Source organism: Candoia aspera, chromosome 1 (genome assembly GCF_035149785.1).
Source record: "Candoia aspera isolate rCanAsp1 chromosome 1, rCanAsp1.hap2, whole genome shotgun sequence".
In the NCBI taxonomy this organism is placed as follows: Eukaryota; Metazoa; Chordata; class Lepidosauria; order Squamata; family Boidae; genus Candoia; species Candoia aspera.
Genome location: NC_086153.1, coordinates 342126828 through 342144436, shown reverse-complemented (window position 1 = coordinate 342144436; position 17609 = coordinate 342126828). Strand labels below are relative to the sequence as shown.

Sequence of the window (17609 nt, the reverse complement as noted above, 5' to 3'; positions counted from 1 at the left end):
CACAAACAATGATCAGACCTCCCAGGGTCTGTATGTGTTAGAAGGGTCAAGAAGTCCTGGATATTGGATGGCACACAATTATACTTTGGGCCAGTCCCCCTCTCTTAGCCCAACCCACCTCACAGGATGGTGGTTGCGGGGAAAATAGGAGGAGCAAGGAGTATTAGGCATGTTCGTCGCCTTGGGCTATTTATAAAAATAACAAAGGCGGGATAAAAATTTAAAGAAATAAAATAAAATAAAGTCCTACCCCGAGGTTGGGACTTTGCAACTCACCCCAAGGGCGCGTGGGGTCACAACTGCAACCGCCCAGAGTCGCTGGGAACGGGGCGGCCTATACTTATAGATGTAACAAATTATTACTTAGAACCGGAGTGATTCTCTCGCCGTTCTTCCGAAACGGGGCCGAGGCGGGAGGCGCCCGGCCGGTCTTCGCGCCGCCGCCGCCACCCTCCGCCCGCTGAGCGCGCCGCCGCCCGAGGCGGTACCTTCACCAGGCGGGATCACACGGGAGCGCCGAGGACCCAGCCCCGGGCGCTGCTTCGGGTTGCGCCGCTCTCGCAGTTCGGGAAAGGCGCTCCCTCCCCAGACAGGGCGGGCTGGCGGGCCGCCCGAACGCTTCTCCGGTGCAATCGGCCAGCACGCGCGCGCGCCGCCGCCGCCGCCGCCGCCCGGCCACGTGGCCCGCGCTTCCGCTCGCCCGGCCGCCCCGCGGAGCTCAATGACCGCGGGTTACCCGGCGCGCCCGCCCCCGGCCCCTCCCGCGCAGGCCCCGCCCCGCCCGCCCCGCCCGTAGAAGAGGCCGGGGGCGGGGGCCCGGCGCTCAGCCAGACGCGATCGGCGACCGGCACCGGCACCGCCACCGGCAGCGGCAGCGGCAGGTGAGCCGAGCGGGGCGCGCGGGAGCGGGGACCGGGGCGCCCGGCCGCGGCGCACGAGGTCTCCGGCTCCCCTCCGCGGCCGGGCGGCGCGGCGGGGCGGGGCGGGGCGGGTGGCCGGCCGTTGCGGACGGGAGGAGGCGGGCACGGTGTCGGAGGGTCCCTGTGTCTCCCCGCGAAAGCACCCGGCGGCGAGGAGCGGAAACGGGCGCCCGCCGCTGCCTCCCCGGCGCCGCGGCTGCCGGGCTCGCCTTCCCTTCCCTTCCCTTCCCGCTCGCGAAGCGGCGGGGTGCCCCGTCGGGAGCAAGTCGCCGACGCCGCGCTCCCCGCCGGCGTCTCCGGGAGGGGCTGCCTGCCCTGCGGGCGCCCGTCGGCCCGGCCCCCCTGCGGGCCGGGTTGCCGTGACCGGCCGGTCGGAGTCTTGCCGACCCGGCGCTTTGCCCCCGGGCTGCCGGCGGGGCCGGAGGCTCGGCGCGTGGCCCGGGGGTGGCGCTTCGCCGGCCGCCCGACCCGGCTTCTGGGCGGTGGAGTGCGGCTGGCAGCCCGGCGCTGGCTCCTTGAGTGGCCGAGCGGCAGCCTTTCCCGCCTCTTCGAAAGAAGGAAAGGGAAAGTAGACATCGCTCCTGCGGGCGGCGAGAGGGGAAAAAAGTCCCGAGTGCCTGAACTGCGCGCGTGCTGTAAGGCCAGCCCGAGCGTGCAAGCCTTTGAGGGCCGCCGAAGCCTTCCCGGGCGGACGGGAAAGGCAGATAGTCTCCTGGTGCATTAACTGAGGAACGGGCCCTTTCTCCCCCGCACCTGCTGCCTCCTGACCTGGATGGACCAGGTGGCCCGGATTCGGGTGAGCCCTGGCTTGTCCCCTGCCCAGTCGGGTCCCTTTGAAGGGGCGTCCCCTGTTCCTCTCCGCGTTCTGGGTGGCGGAGGACAGAGGTGTGGGGCAGGGGCCCGAGAGTCCTCTGCATGTCATTATCTAGCCCCTCCTTCAAACAACCCTCCACAAACGAGGGGCCAAAGGACGATTTTGGCTGGGAATTATGGGAGTCGGGGTCCATTGCACCTGGAAGACTTGCCAGCCCTTCAGGGTAGACCAGATCAGCCCAGAAGAGCTGAGCTCTGCTTTGAGATGGGCTATGATGAGGGAGCCTTGCCAACTTGGTTGCCCTGCCCTCCCTCTTATGCCCGGGGAGCGGGGAGGGGCCCACCTGGGTCTCTTCTCATCACAGTCTCCCTGCCCAGGACTTCAGGGATGGTTCAGCCCCCTTTCCTTATCTCAGGGGTCTTGCCCCTTTTCCTCGAGATGAGAGGGTCTGCGGAGGGCTGCTGTGGGAGAGCCGCATTAGCCTACGGGACCCCAAAATCAGGAGGAGGCCAGTGGCACCTTTTCCCACACACCGTATTATTTTTAATCCGTTCAGTCATGTCAGATTCTCGGAGACTGGCTGGACAAGTCCCTGCAGTTTTCTTGGCAGGTTTTTCAGAAGTGGTTTGCCATTGCCTCCTTCGCAGGGCTGAGAGAGAGTGACTGGCCAAGGTCACCCATCTGGCTTTGTGCCCAAGGCAGGACTAGAACTCACGGTCTCCTGGTTTCTACCCTGGTGCCTTCACCAATACATTTAATTAAAAGACAGAAGCTTTTGCAAGGAGGCAAAAGAAGCAAACCAAAAATTCTGGGAGCCTTCACTGGCAGATCTCTTCTTAGGAATAATTTTTGGACTTGTTCAGCTTATACACATGCAAAAGAGTCACTCTCTGAGAGAGATGGGTGGTGAATAAATTGGATTTATATAAATTTAAAAAAAACCAGTCACAAAACACTTGCTGTTTATTTATGTTATTTCCCAGACGTGTGACCTCCAACGCAACAGGTTTGTGTTCACCTGGCATGAGATTATGCATTTCCTTGTTGCAGGCAGACAAGGACTCTGCTCTCTCTTCAGCCACTTCCTTATTCAAACAATGCTCCAATTTGTCAGTGACAACAGCTTATAGAATCACAAATGTTGTGTTTAGCAGCAACAGGGAAGCCCTTGTGCAAAAGGCAGAGAAGGAGACTTGCCGCTGGGGACCCTTCCCAGCCCTGGAGGGCTGTGGACCATGGGGGATGATGTCCCAACCGATATGGGAGGGGAGGTCCAGGAGGGAAAGGAAATCGGGTGCCTCTGGTTGAACGGGGAGGCAAAAGACGTGAATGTGGTTGCTTGTGAATTCTGTTTCTTGTGAATGTGGCTCCTGGTTGCTCTGTCCTATTTCTGAGACAGCTGGGCTGCTGGAGAGGGCACACGGCCTCTGCTCCCAGGACGAGGACGGCCAAGACCAGGAATGCTAGAACTCTCCGAGGGGGGATTGTTTCTAGGAAGACCCCTTGAGAGCCCCCCCACCCCCGGGTCTGCAGGTTCTGGAGCAGTGTTCCTCAACCTTGTGAAGATGTGTAGACTTCATCTTCAGCATGGCTGGCTGGGGAATTCTGGGAGCTGAAGTGCACACATCTTCAAGGGGCCAAGGTTGAGGAGCCAGCTTCTCTTGCCCCCAGACTTCCATGCCTTTAATGAAATTATCTCTGGCGTTCTTGGCTTGTTTCTTTAATTCTGAATTTCTCGGGGATGTAGTTCCTGCTTCCCTTGAAACCAGAAGGGAGTGATCTCCTTGCGTCGTTGTAGAATGCTAGAGCTGGAGGGGCCCTTGAGGCCATGCAATCCACGCCCTCCCTGCTCAGGGCAGGGATCCCAATTACAGCATGGCTGCCCGGCCTCTCTGCTCAAAGAGGAGCTCACCAGCTCCCTGGGAAAGCGGGATCGCTCGGGATGGGTTGGTGTGCCGTCAGGTCAGGCCGGCGTCAGCAGATTTCCTCTGGAAAGTCTCCCCCCCTGGCCTTCAGCTGGACTCTGCCTTCCTGTGACTGAAATCCGCCGGCCGGTGTCCTTCCCTCTGGGACGGGCGTCCTGACCTGTCATCTGCTTAGGTGTTTGAAGGAGGCCATCCAACCCCCCTCCCCAGTCTTCTGCTTCCCGGGCTAAACCCAGCGCCCTCCATCTCTTTCGGCAGCCCTTGGTTGCTGCTCCTCGGAGTGTCCTCGGTTCCCGTCTCCGACCCCCCCACCCGGGTTGCCTTGAAAGGGGCCCGCGCGAGGGTCTGTGTCGCTGACGAGCGCCGCGTGGGGGTGCCCCGCCGGCTTCCCGCCCTCGGGGGCTGCCCCTCCTCAGCGCGACCCAGCTCTGCGTCCGCCGGCTTGGGCGCCACGTCACCCTTCTGCTCGGGACGTTGGCGGGGTGACGGGGCCACTCTTTGCCCCGGGGCCGGGTGGCCACCTGGCACGCGTCCCCGCTCTGTGAGTGAGAGGGCGAGGGCGCCACGTCGTCCTCGGGGCGTCTGCCCGCCAGCGCCCCTCCCGCCGCTGTGCTCCAGTAACCCCGGGCCGCGTCTGGGGACGGGCTGCACGTGACGGTGCTGGGACGATGCAGCCGCTCGGCTCTCCCATTGGCTGGAAAGCGTTGGGTGATGCGGCAGCAGGTGCAGCAGGAGCCGCGTTGAGCAACAGGCGGGTCTGGGGGGCGGGGTGGGATGTCAGCCCGCAACCCTCCGTGGGCAGGAGACAGCCAGCCTGCCGGGAAGCGCGAGGAGCCGGCCGAGCAGGTCCCTGGGATTTGGGCAGGCCTGGGGGAGGAGCGCCTCGGCTTGGCAGGGGGTGGGGGGTGCTGCCCCATCCTTCCCTGCCCCAGCATTGCGCGGATGCCTGAAACAGCCGGCTGCTGACTCTGCCATTGGCCGGACAGAAGTGGGACAGGGTGGTAAAAAGAATCTCTTCCGCTCAGCAGTTCAGCTGGGCCTCTCCCACCCCCAGGCAGGGTTTGTCCCCTGAGTGTGCCCCCCCCCCGTGGTCTCATGCTGCTGAGTTTAGGATTTTTAGTGTTTCTGCAAACTGGCATTTTTTCAGACCCCCCCTCCCTTCCCCAAGGCATATGCAATTGAGAATGCATGTTTTGCGTAAGTAGAGCAAGATTCTGGAGGAGCCAAAGGGAGAAAGCGTCCTCTGTGTTTGTGTTTGCAGGAAGGCGGGTGCATTGCTTTAAGCCCCCACCTTACAGGTTCCCCCTGCTATAAGGGATGGAAGAGGGGCTCTGGAAGGTTGTCTGAACCTGGCCTCTTAAGAGTGAGCAATTAGATTTATAAGAATTCTCTTTGCCAGCTTTAGTTTTGCAAGAGGCAAGGGTGCTCCTGCACATGGGCTGAGAGTCCTGAAATGCTCCTGGGTCTTGTTTTGCAGCTTGTCTTGATGGTTGGCCCTGATCTTTGGAGGCCCCAGTGGAAAATCCTTCCTCAGCTCTGGGTCAGATCTGGCGCCATGATTTTGCTCCTTTAAACTGGGATTGTTGAATTTGCTCTAGTTCACTCACATAATATGTGAGCTTATAAGCCACATTGCCAGGTTGACATTAAATAAATAAATACCGTCAATTCGAGCCATAATGTGTGAGACCAGCTGCTGCTGCTGCTTAGTTTAATTTAACTTGAGGATTGCTGGTATAGAATATGTTTTTTCTTTCGATTGTGGCCTAAAGTCTTGGACAGATTCCTTTCTGCTGGCACTCACTCTTGTTTGTCCAAAGTCTGGGGGTTTTTTCGGTGTGCAATTCAAACGTTTGATCCAAGGACAAGGTAGCTTTTCTGGCTGGAGAATTGCTAAAATAGTTGGATTCTTGCATTAATGTTGGCACATTTGCTGGCGGGAAGCGTTCACCTGTTTCTCAAATTGCCCTGTAAAAACAGACCCTTTGACTGGCCTGGGTGTCTTTCTGGAGGCGGCCGGGCTCGGACACTCCGAAAGGCCGGCCTCCTTCCCCTGTGGTTTTGCCTTCTTGATGGTGCATGTTGCCATAGGCAAAGCAGGCTAGTGACTAACGTGGAATTGCTTAGTGGAATTGGTTAGCCTCGTGAGTTGCTCAGCCCACGTGCTCTTCCTTTGAAAAGAAGTCCTGTTGATTGCCTGGGGAGACTTCTTTCCTGGCAGGAGGTGACTCAACAAGAGACCACTTTAGTTTAACCAGCATACAGGGAGTAAATAAACAAGGATTGTGTTCAAATCGTAAGGGGAGGACAGGAAGCCTTTCGACCCAGGGCACTCCCTGCAGTGTCAGGGAAATTGATGTGGCTCTTTGTGCATGGAACGCTTTCGCTTGGTCAAAATGGGACTCGGAACAGGAGGCAGTGAAGAAGTGAATTGTACAGCTCATTGCTTGAAATATCTTGAGATCAGGATGAGATAGCTTTGAAAACTGAACCCCCTGTCTGAGGACAGTCTACCAGTGAATAACCAGGGACACACCAGGGCATGCCTCATTAGTAGCATCTCCTCTCTGGCCAATACAGGAAGGATGATGCTGGACCAGGTGGACTTTGCCTGATCTGGCTTCAGGGAAAACCAGATTTATCACTGATCGTGGGCCCTGAAACCTTAGTGGAGATTCCATGATCCGAGGCAATCTAGCTGAAAATTCTAATTGCTTGGTTCTGTGGACCTGAGGAACCATTTTTTGATTGGTTAGATCAATGTGTCTCAACCATGGCAACTTTAAGACATGTGGACTTCAACTCCCAGAATTCCCCAGCCAGTATGTGCATCTTAAGGTTGCCACGGTTGAGAAATACTGGTTAGATGTTGGTCTACAGGGAACAACTTTTAAATTAGGAATGCATCTCTGAAAAGTTGCTCAGAAGTCTGCTCCATGGGGCTCGCCCTGCCAAAAACATGCATAAGGAGGTCTGTGGTCCTAAGAGGCTGGAAATTCCACCCCTCTTTTTCTCAGATAAAAACCTGACGCTTGCTCAGAGGGAGTCTCACAGGAAGCAAATTCGTTGCGGCTCATTTGCCTGCCCTGGTAACTGTCTTAGCCGAAATGGAAGTTATTTCTGATCAAGCCAGCAGAACTCATTTGCATGTCGCAGCAGGCCGGAAGCTGATTGAAATCGGTTGGGGGGCGGGGGGGGATTGGATGAGACAGGTTGGGTCCATAAAAGGGAAGAGGCGGATGGGCTGATGGTGCGTCACCACTGGCGCATGACCTCAACTGGGGGCCACCGGCTTGGCACACGGGGCGGGTGCCTTTAGAAGCCCAGCTGTGTCCAGAGATGACCAGGCTCTGCCTCTGGGGACATTTCCTGTCTCCTAAGAGGAAACGGAAGTGCCTTTCCTTTTTCTATGCCCCCTGCCCCGGACATTTCAACAGTGGGGAAATCCAGATGTCAAAGTCACAAGCAAAAACAGAGCTCTTTCAGTCTGGAGCACGTGTCAGAAATTGGGAAAATGCCTAACTTGACTCTGCCGGCGTGTCACACACACACACACACACACACCCGAACAAAAGAGAAATAATTCTTTACATATTCATTTATTTTTTAAAAATACAATCCAATTTTGGGTGGCCAAAAGGGCAGAGATGCGGGGGAGGCAGGTGGGTGGGGGGTGTTGCAGGGCCTTTTGTTCATTCAGTTTCTTTGGTAGCTCACACAGGGTGTTGGTGAACGCTGGAGTGTCACCCAAAACATTGTGGCGTGTGTCATCTCTGACACGCATGTCATGGGTTCACTATCACTGGTCTGGGGAGTTAGGGTTTTTTTTTCTCCGGCACCCACATATACATGCACACACAGAAAAATTGATTTTGAATATTTACTGGAATTTCTGGAGTTCCTCTGAAACAGTTTATGCCTGCTTGATTATATGCCCTTGAGTGGTTTTCGACTCCTGGGACCACAGAGAGAGATTTTCCCAGAAGGCTCAGTCCCCAACCAGGTCTTTCAGGTCTCCCAACAGTGCCCCCCTCGCCCCTGCAGCTAAGCACCCCCCTTGCGGCTGGTAATAATTGTAATGCCCTCAGTTGCCCTTGTCCCTAAAGTGACCATCCACCTCCAGCATCTTCCTCTTTAGAAGCCGGAGGAAGGAGAAAGAGGAGAGGGACAGAGGCGAGGTGTATCCCAGAGGCTTTGTTCACATTTACCTAAGTGCTCTCCAGCTACAGCAACCATCATCCCTGGCCAGGACAGCCATGAGCTCCACCAGGCCTGTGTGCGATGTATACGAGCGGAGGAGAAATTAGCTTAGCCTGCCTTTCCGACTTCAGGTTTTTAACTCGTGATTGATTTGATTATCATCAAGTCATTGTTGGCTCTTAGCAACCGCATGGGTAGATGTCTCCAGGAGGATCAGTCCCCATCCTGGTCCTTCAGGTCTCCCAAGGGTGCCCCCATCGCCCTGCAACTGAGTCCGCCCCCGGCTGCCGGTTGTCGTCCTCTTCTCTTTCCTTCCACCCGTCCCAGCATCCGAGCCTCCTCCAGAGAGCGGGGTCTGCGCATAACATGTCCGAAGGGGATAATTTGAGCCTGGCCATGGGTGCCTCCAGGGAGAACTCTGTTGATGCGCCTGATGACCCACTCGTTTGTTTTTATCCGGGTGGTTTCCTTGATGAAAATACAGGATGGTTTGCCATGGCCTGCTCCCGCGCAGTATGAATGAATGTCTTTGCGGCTGTCACCAAAGTGATCCTTTGCCTCCGGCACCTTCCTGTATCACTGCAGCCCAAGAGAGGCGCCTGCTGGCTTTAGCTGGGCAGCTGGCTGATCGTCACGCCTTGGGTGGCCCTGTTGGGAATATGTCTTCTTGGCACACACTCCCAGTGCCTGTGCTTGTCCCTCGCAGGAACACCTCCTCCCCCCTAGTTGGGCAGCAAGGCAGGATTTTGGGGGGGGGGGGCAAACTCTCCTGTTTCTGGGTGAACTGGCAGGGAAAACGATGCCCGTAACCAGCTGTTTCTAAATGAAAATATGCAGAGCAGATATCGGGAAAACCAAGAATTCAGCTGAAGGGCTAGAAGCAGCCAATATTCCAAGACCCTGGAGTCTGGCTTTTGGGCGGAATTCCTCCTCCCACAGCATTTCTAAGTATTTTTGTCCCCCCCATCCCCCCCAAAAAAAGCCCTCACTCCTGCGCAGGTAATTTGCTTTTGTCGTGGAGCTTTTACATGCCCGGTGCCCCTTGACCAAAACCGTCTCAGGAAGTATTGCCACTTTATTTCCCTGAATTGGAAGAGTCCCTTGAGGCCATCCAGCTGAGGCTCCTGCTCCGGGCAGATGCACTTTCTGGGTCACTGCTTCGTTCTCCACCTGCTTTTATTTTGTTTATTTATTTGTCAAATTTGTCACCGCCCATCTCCTCCCACCACTCTGGGCGGTCATTTTTATTCTTCATTCATGCTCTTTATTATTTTAGAAATAGCTCATTCATGATTTAAAGCAAAAGTGGTAGAATTACGCACTGAATCAGCCGGATCTGTCACCCTGGAGTGGAGACCCATAACAGACACCTGGCAGCGGTTCTTCCTTACCGTGTGAAAGGAGGGAGGTTTGCTATTGTGGGTTAGGTGGTGCCTTATGGATGCAAATTGTGTCTTATGGTGGAATAAAAACCTTTGGAGGGTGGCAAGAATCATACAGGGATTTGTTTTCCTTTCATGCCAGGCTTGTGCAAGATGGCATCTCCAGCCACGGTGGCAGGATCTTTCCCTGTGGGGCCAGAGACGCCTCCCTTTTCGGAACCGACGGACATCTCGCTCAGCGACGTTTTGGTGGCCACCTCTTCACCAAGGTGGGTGGGTGCTTGTTCTCTTCTTTGGGCTGGGGGGCAGCGCAGGACCTTCTCTGCCCCCCCCCACTGCCCCCAGTGGACACACATTTTTATTACGGAGTGCTTGATATTTGTTTTTATTGTATGCCAGCAGCCAGAGTCACGTTCTGTGAGATGGGCAGCTGTGTAAATGTGGGGAATGAATAAATATGGACCATGCTATGGCATGGGCAGAAAATAAGGTAAAGGTAAAGGTTTCCCTTGACGTAAAGTCCAGTCGAATCCGACTCTAGGGGGCGGTGCTCATCTCCGTTTCTAAGCCTTGGAGCCGGCGTTGTCATAGACACTTCCGGGTCATGTGGCCAGCATGACGACTCGGAACGCCGTTACCTTCCCGCCGAAGCGGTACCAATTCATCTACTCACATTTGCATGTTTTCGAACTGCTAGGTGAGCAGGAGCTGGGACTAGCAACGGGAGCTCACCCCGCCGCGCGGTTTCGAACCGCCGACCTTCCGATCGGCAGCTCAGCGGTTTAACCCGCAGCGCCACCGCGTCCCTCAGAAAATACACCACCTTAAAATAAAAGGGTGTTCTTAGAAGCTGGATTGACCCACCACATCAAGCCATTGTGTAGCCTGATTAGGTTTGACTTAGCACAAAGTACAGAAAGACCTTAATTTAATGGACTTCTGTGGGAGGGAATGTGTCTGTCGTTCCCAAATGTCCATTACATCTAAAGATTAGTGATTTGCCAACTGCTATCTCTGCCCCGCAGCTGCAATTCTCCCTTGGGCGTGTTTCCACGGACTAAACTGCCTTTGCAGAAATGCTGGGCATCAGAGGAACCAGACTCCAGCATGAGGGACAGGCGTGTGTGTGTGTGTGTGAGTCTCTGCCTTTGCTCTATCTGCTCCTATCAAAGGGTCTCACAGATTATGGTGCTGGCCTTGCAGGCTGTCCCCTGCTAGCGAGGGGGGCAATTCTGCCCTTCCCCAGAGCCCTCTGGGGTGCCAGCTGTTTCTCCATCCTTCCCTGTTACAGCCCTGGAAGGGTGCTTTGCCAAGGACATGGGCCCATGTGGCAGATGGGACCTGATGCCATGGGAAAGCTGGCACAGGAATTGGGGCACGGCTGCCCCGCAGCTCACCAAGCTCCCACAGGCTCTGGGAAGGCTCAGTTTCACTCTCTCAAGGAAAGTCCTCTGGTTTCAGCTCCTAAGAAGAAGACTGTGACCGGTTTTCTAATGAAGGCTTGGGTGCAGCAACCCAGGTGGCCAGCCTGGTAATTTGGGGGCAGGGGGTTGCTTTGAGGTTAGTGTCCTGTGCCAACCCAGCATTTGTGGCTTGTGAATTACAGGGTGTGGCTTGGAGAGAAGGGGAGGCACCAGCAAAAGGCTGGGAGCCCACGATGGACACAGCCACCTATGGTGGCCTCAGTGGGGCCGGCCCATCTCCAAAAGTCAGGCAGGGAAGGGGGCTTGGAGACCGTTGGGGAGACCTTGCACAACCAGGGCCTTGCTGTGGTGTCTAACCCTGCCGGTTGTAGCTTACTTCCCAAACCATGCCCGAGCACGGGGATGCTCCAAGCCAGGGTTGAGACAGCCTCCCAAGCTGGCTGGTGAGGCCACGGTTCTTCGCTAGAGAAGGCCCACCTGCCCCTTTCCCTGGGATATCAGGCCTTCCACTCTGACTCGGTTTCCCTTCAGTGTTCCAGGCGGAAGCCAAACCCTCTGGGAAGTGCCTCCCTTAAGGCCTTCCTTGACATTCGCCTTTGGAAAGACAACCCAGAAATCTCGTTCTGAGCTGGAGGTGCTGAAACTCTGGCCTCTTTTGGGAAACCAGATGGGCAAGGAGCGAAGTGGCCATAGGGCAGCCCCTGGCAAAAGCCATTTTTCAGGCTTACTTGCCTTTCAGGATTGTGCTGGCAAGTGGGAAAGCGTTGGGTGAACAAAGCTCTTCTGCGTTAGGGGTACTACGCACAGCTGAGGCTGCTTTGGAGGGAGGAAGGAGTTAATCCTCTGGGCCAGAAGTGGTCCAGGTAAAGTACAGCAGAGCATTTTCCCCAAAGTTCACTTGAAATCTGCTGCTTCAAAATGGGAAGCCCATATTTTTTGTCCTACCCCCTGGAATGACACTAAGTGGTTCTGCCTCATCTTCTACCTGGGAGCCCTTCTGATCCTAGAGGGCAGCCACCACGCAAGCTGTTTTCCTCCAAGCTACATGAGCCCCTCCAGTCTGTCCTCTTGGCTGCGCAGGCTCCGGGGTGTCCGTGTCCTCCTCAAAACGATTGCGATCTTGTCCTCTGGTTCCTTTCTGCGTGTCCTGCTGCCCGGTTTTGTCTCTCCCATCCTGAGTTTGTGCCTTTAATTTTTCCTACTCAGAGGTACGGCGTTACATTTGTCCCCGTTGAAATTTGTCTTTCGGATGTTCCCACTTGTCAAGATCCTCCTGGATCTTGATTTTGTTCTCTAGGGACTTTCTTATCCCTGGTATCTTGGTGTTGTCTGCAGGCTTGACTCTTGTATTTCCTAAACTCTCCTCTGAATCATTTAAAATCAGTTGAAGAGCACAAGGCCTGGAACGGAGGCTCACAACGAGCTGCTCGACGTCCCCTTCCAGCTTGACACAGAACCAGGGCAGAGAAACAGCTTTCTTTTGGTCTAACAGTCACGTGTCCTGCCCACATTTTGCATTTTCTCTGCCAGATTCCCAGATTTTGTTGGATGCTTTGCAGCCAGCGGGGTGCATTTCTGTCATCACCTAAACTGGCTGTTTTATCAGGAATGTAGAATGTAAATCATATCATGATTTAATCTTGACAACTCCCAGATGGCTCCGGCCAAGCGAGGCATCCTGTTCTAAACGCTCCCCAACCAGTGGCAGAATAACCTGCTCCAGAGTTTTGCCCGGTTTGGATGTCGAGCTGACTGGTCTGGAGTGCTCCTTCCCGGTTCCCCGTTTTTGAAGACAGGGAGGATGCTTGAGGGGACATTTGCCCTTCACCCAGCCTTTGGGGCTACGCCTGTCCTCCATGGTTTCTCAGGGGTTGTGAAAAGGGGTCCCGAGATGGCACCCCCAAGCTCCTTCAGGACTCTCAGCTGCAGTTGAGCTGGTCCTGGAGATTTAAACTCAATCCTCAAGGAGCCGGAAGCAAAGAAGGGACAGAGATCCCCCCACCCCGCCAAAGGCTTCCTTAGCTTCTCTCTGCAGCAGGTCCAGAGAAAAGCCCCCTTTTTCCAACTCGTCCTGTGGGCACCTAAGTTACTTTTGTACTTGGGCCTTTGGAAATTCTTTGGACAAAAATGAAATGCTTGCTGGCATGCTTCCATCGTTGTTATCCCCCATTTGCTGCTGCTGCTTTTCATCCTCAGCTCGGTTGAAACTGCCCCCTCTTTTAACCAAAAAAGCGGGGGGTTGGTGTTTTTTCCCCCCCAGTGTTTTATTTTTGGGAACTTTCCAATCTCCCTTTGACTTCTCTCCGTGGGACCCTTGCAAAAATTTCTCTAGCTTGTTGAAATGAACTCTCCCAAAATCAGGCGGGCCTGTGCTCCGTTCTTCCTTTCCGTAGAATCAGAAAACCCCAAGGTGATGTGATGGCCCCTTTGCAGAACTCCAAACTCTGGTTAGCTAGCTAAATGTAGATGAATGAGAATCACAAGCGGAAATAACAGAACGGAAAGATGTGTTTAGAGCAGATTCAGTATGGATTGAGCGCCTCTTTGCAATTTGATGGGAGGGAGGGAGGGAGGGAGGGAGGGTCTGAATGGTCTCCTAAGTGACATAATTTCAGAGGGCTGTATAAATTCTTGGCAGCCCCTTGCAGGGTCTGGCAATCCTTGGGGTGACCTATGTGAGCCCCAAAGGAGCAGCTAATGCTGTTTCTGCAGTGGCATCTCTGCAGCGTTGACGGCGTGAGGGCTCCCGAGCAAGCCCTCTGGAATCGGGGTCTGCAGCCAGGGCAGAATCAGGCCTGCCTGCTCCCCTGCATGGAGCAACGGGGCCACTTTGTCCCCTGTTGCCGAGGGCCGCTCGAGCCAGCCCGCTTCCTCACGAGGGCAGAACCCCGGAGGCCTGGCCCTGCGGGTGACCTCACAAGCAGGCCTTCTAGAACTCCTGGGCTGGCAGAAGCGGCAGACCATTGCCGTGGGGCACCCTCCTGCTGCCTGGGGGCAGGGAGGGGGGCACCCTTTTTGAGACCAGAGGGGAACTCGTCGCAGCCCATCATCCTCCCGAGCCCAAAGTCAAAAGATGCCGTGCAGCAAATGGGAGACCGTTGTGTAAACAGATTCCAGGTGTGTCTGCGTGTGAGTGTGCAGACGAAGAAGCCTGGCGCTTCTTACCAGCTGCCTCGACCTGCGGCGGCAGCTACTGATTCCAAAGAGGACAGCAAGTGGGGCTTGGGAGAGACCTGGTTGCAGGGGTGGGGCCTTTCCTCTGCTGGACAGGGGGGAGGGAGGATGATTTTCCTTGGGGCAGAATTCTTCCCCCATAACTGGGTGAGGGTCCCAGGCCCAGATGACTGCTCCAGCATCTCCGCCCTGATCACGAAGACTGAGATGGCCCTAGAGGGGGACGGAGGCATTTTCCACCTGCTCGGCCCAGGGCAGGAAATAAAACGGGGGTTCTCCTGTTAGCGACCCTGTTGGCAGATCTCCAGAATCCACGGCTCGGCTGCAGCTCCCTGGAAGCCGTGGAAGGCCTGAGCGGATTCCCTTCCTTTCCGCTCCCTGGTTTGTGGCTGGGTTTCTCATCCCTCTCCCCCGTGGGCAGAAGGGTTGGCGTGGCACAGGGGAACCACCCTGGCATTTGCAGTTCAGTGCCTGCCTGCCGAATCTCCCTCTCCTGTCCATCATTCCTGTGTGAGCTTCAATCCAGTGACCGGGTCGGGGGGCACTTCTGGGGGTGGCTCTCTGCACCCCCAAACTAGCCTGCTCACAGTTGCACTGTCCCGGGATGCTGCCCCAGCCCCGGGGTTGAGTCAGCAGGCAAGGCTGCGGCCTGGCGCTCTGCCTGCCTTCAAAGGGCCCCTTGCCTCCAAAGGGCCCCTTGCCTGCCTCCAAAGGCCCCCTTGCTCTTTTTGAGGCGGGGTCCTTGACAGCGGGGGCCTCCTCGCTGGGGGAAGATTAAGCCGGGGACATGCAAACATGGGTGGGACGCTGCCCTGAATACCCCCGGGAATGTGAGGAGGACCCTCAGACTTCCTTTGCGCCTGGGGAGGGGCGGCCTGACTTTTTCTGTTGGTCTTCCTGCAGCGCTGAGCACCGGCCCAGCCAGCCTGCCGAGGAGCCGGAAGAGCCAGACGCAGAGATGTCGAAAGCCAAAGGTAGCTGACTCAGCTGAAGGGAGGCTGCTGGGAGGCCCAAGACCTACCTGTCAGGGGTGGTTTAGCACAGTGTTTCTCGCCCTCAGCAATTTTAAGATGTGTGGACTTCAGTTCCTGGCATGGCTGGCTGGGGAATTCTGGGAGTTGAAGTCCGCACAGCTTAGAGTCGCCAAGGTTGAGCAACCCTGTCCTAAGGCACCAGATCTGCTTCCTTGCCGTTCCTCGAGAGATGTGATTCCCCCCCCCCAAGTTCCTGTGGTTCCACCCCAAGCATGATCCCTTCCTCTTTAAATGTGCCTGTTTGCAGCTCACTTTTCGAGTGGTCCCATTGGGGGAGGGTGTTTCCCATAAAATAGCCCCCATCCCGTTTGGCCGGGAAGCAGCACCTTGGCAAGAACTGGATTTCTTCAGAAGCCCGCTGGCCATGAGAAAGCGGTTTTCTGGCTTCTGGAACAAGACGGGGTGGGGGCGCAGTTGAAATCTAGCTCAATCCTACGCACAAGCCAGCTAGTTTTGTGGCGGGTCGGAGAGGAAAGAACTCGACGTGTGCTCAGAGGCACTTCTTAGATGCAAGTTCTGGAGTCTACTTTTTCACATCTCTGAGAAGGAATGTGACGTAACCCTTGGAAAGAAGGGAGAAAAGCTGTAGGGCTGTGATTGAGCCCCCCTACTTAATTTGGTAGACCAAGGGTCCCCAACAGCACTGCCAGCCGGGGGCTACCGGGATCCCTGCCGAGCTGCTGTCAGTCATGCCAAGACTAGTTTAGGCCTGACCTGGAACAAAGCTGCATTCTGAGTTCCTGTTTTGATGGCTCCTTCCTTCAGAACCATGAGGACTGGAGCCTTGATCCGTTCTGAGGGAACGGGCCGTTGCTTGGCACGGCAGGCGGGCTTTCCAGCCGGAAGGTCCCACCCAGCAGGAGGCGGGAGGCTCTCGGGAGCCGCTCTGGAGTCAGGGAAGATGTGCCTGGGAGGGAAGTTGGAGGCTCCCCACTTTCAGCACTGGGGGGGGCCCTTGGAAAAACAGCCGTGTTCCCAGGAAGGTCTCTCAGAGGCATCCGCCAACCCGGCCTGGCAGTTGGAATCTCCCTCTTCTGGCCATCAGTGAGCAGGACGGTTTTCTGCCTCTTCCTCCTCCAGGGGCGGCCCCTGGGGGGCTGTGGACCACCAAGCGCAACGGAGAAGTCAACCTGCGGATGGACGAGAGCGGCATGGGCAGCGAGCCGCCCGTCACCATCCACGAATTCTTCCTGGCCTCCGCAGACAAGTACGGCGACTTCCCGGCGCTGGCTTCGAAGCAGCAGGGGCAGTGGACCAAGCTGACCTTCCGGCAGTACTACGGGGAGTGCCGCAAGGCGGCCAAAAGCTTCCTCAAGGTGGGGGGGGGTGTATTGGGGAGGGGAGGGGGAAGGAGCTCGCTCCCCGCAGCTTGCCACCTCCAGCTCACCACAGCCCTGCGAGGTAGGGCAGGAGGAGAGGCACTGAGGGTGGCACCAGGTCGCCTGGCGCAGCAGGGATCTGGCCACAGCCCACTGCTTTTGGGCTGTGGGCAGCCGGCGCACTGAGACGGGGCAGGGGGCGTCAGGCGAGGGGGCCTGCTCACGTCTCCGCTCTCCCTGGCAGCTGGGCCTGGCGCGTTTCCACAGCGTCTGCATCCTGGGCTTCAACTCACTGGAGTGGTTCCTCGCCGACATCGGAGCCATTTTTGCTGGGTAAGGGCAGGACCCCCCCCCCCGACCTCCTGGGGAATCGCTTGGGAGAGAAAGGGGGGTGCGTCCCCGACATGGGCAGATTCATTACTCACCAAGGGTCCAAGGGACCCCCCCCTTTTCTCCTTTACGCTTAGGGTCAGTGCAAGGGGGGTCTCTGGAATGGCGGCTATGGAGACCCCTTGGCTGGGCCCCGGCATCAGGATGGGAGCCCCTGCCTCAGTGTTCCCCTTCCTGGGAGCTTTAGCAGCTAAACTGAAGAGGCGTCTTTGTGGCTACCTGAGAGAGAGTTAAGAATCTTTGCCAGTTGAGCAAATCGCCCAGTGATCTCCTGGGAGATCCTGGTTTCTCCTGGACCACTTTCTGGGCTGAAATTCTGTCCTAAGTCTGTGTGGGTTGGGATTCAGTCGGCGTCCACACAGCACTCTGCGCTGGGACCCCCAGCCTGCAGCGTGAATTAGGCTGTCGTCTTCACCTTTGTCTTCATCGCAGGAGGTCAGGTCAGGGGCTCTGTGAATGCAGGCAGAGTGTAGGGGGAGCTGGCTTTTTGGGGCTCCCAGTGTGAGGAGCAGACGGGATGAACCCCCTGGGGCTCTGCAGCGCCCCTTCCTTTCTCCAAACTTCTGCTGCTCCTTGGGGTGACCCAAAGTGCAGGAGCCTGGTAGCCCCGCTTGCGATTAACGCATTTTGTTAAAAGACGGGCACTTTCATGGGCTGCCTTTTAACACAATTTCTGAGTTGGGAAAGGTGCTCCCAGACTCCTGACTTTTTGCCACCACCACTACCCCTTCTTGGAAGGTTCCCTTTTTCTGCCAGATGGGGCTGCCCCAAGCCTTGGGGGCGGGGGGCCCATTTCCGGGTGTGGCTCTTTTGAACAGGAAGCGGCTTGTAGTGGCATTCTACGGGCCGGCTTGGGACCACAAGCCACTTCCTGCGCTGGAAGACCCCCTTCCCGAGGTGGAGAAGGTGCCCTGGGCAAAGCAGCGGGGCCAGGCTGTCGAGTGACCCTCAGCGCAGTGTGAAACTGCCCAAGGGGGGCTTTCAGTGGCAGTGCATAGCACGTGGGGGTCTCCTTGGTGCTTTTGCT

The 17609-nt window shown here is 56.5% G+C and overlaps 1 protein-coding gene across 3 annotated transcripts in view; it reads left to right on the top strand.

The window, feature by feature from the left end:
- Positions 1–675: 675 nt before the first annotated feature.
- ACSBG2 (acyl-CoA synthetase bubblegum family member 2) overlaps positions 676–17609 on the top strand; it is a 29455-nt gene continuing 12521 nt past the window's right edge. The window contains exons 1-4 of one of the 3 annotated variants that reach the window (XM_063290987.1): positions 676–679; positions 14774–14814; positions 15970–16189; positions 16437–16525. In XM_063290987.1, coding sequence (XP_063147057.1) covers positions 14798–14814; positions 15970–16189; positions 16437–16525 — 326 coding nt within the window. In that variant the 5' untranslated portion in view covers positions 676–679; positions 14774–14797. Of the gene's footprint in view, positions 680–14766; positions 14815–15953; positions 16190–16436; positions 16526–17609 lie in introns of those variants that run through there. The other 2 variants (XM_063290988.1, XM_063290986.1) reach the window with 2 other exon arrangements.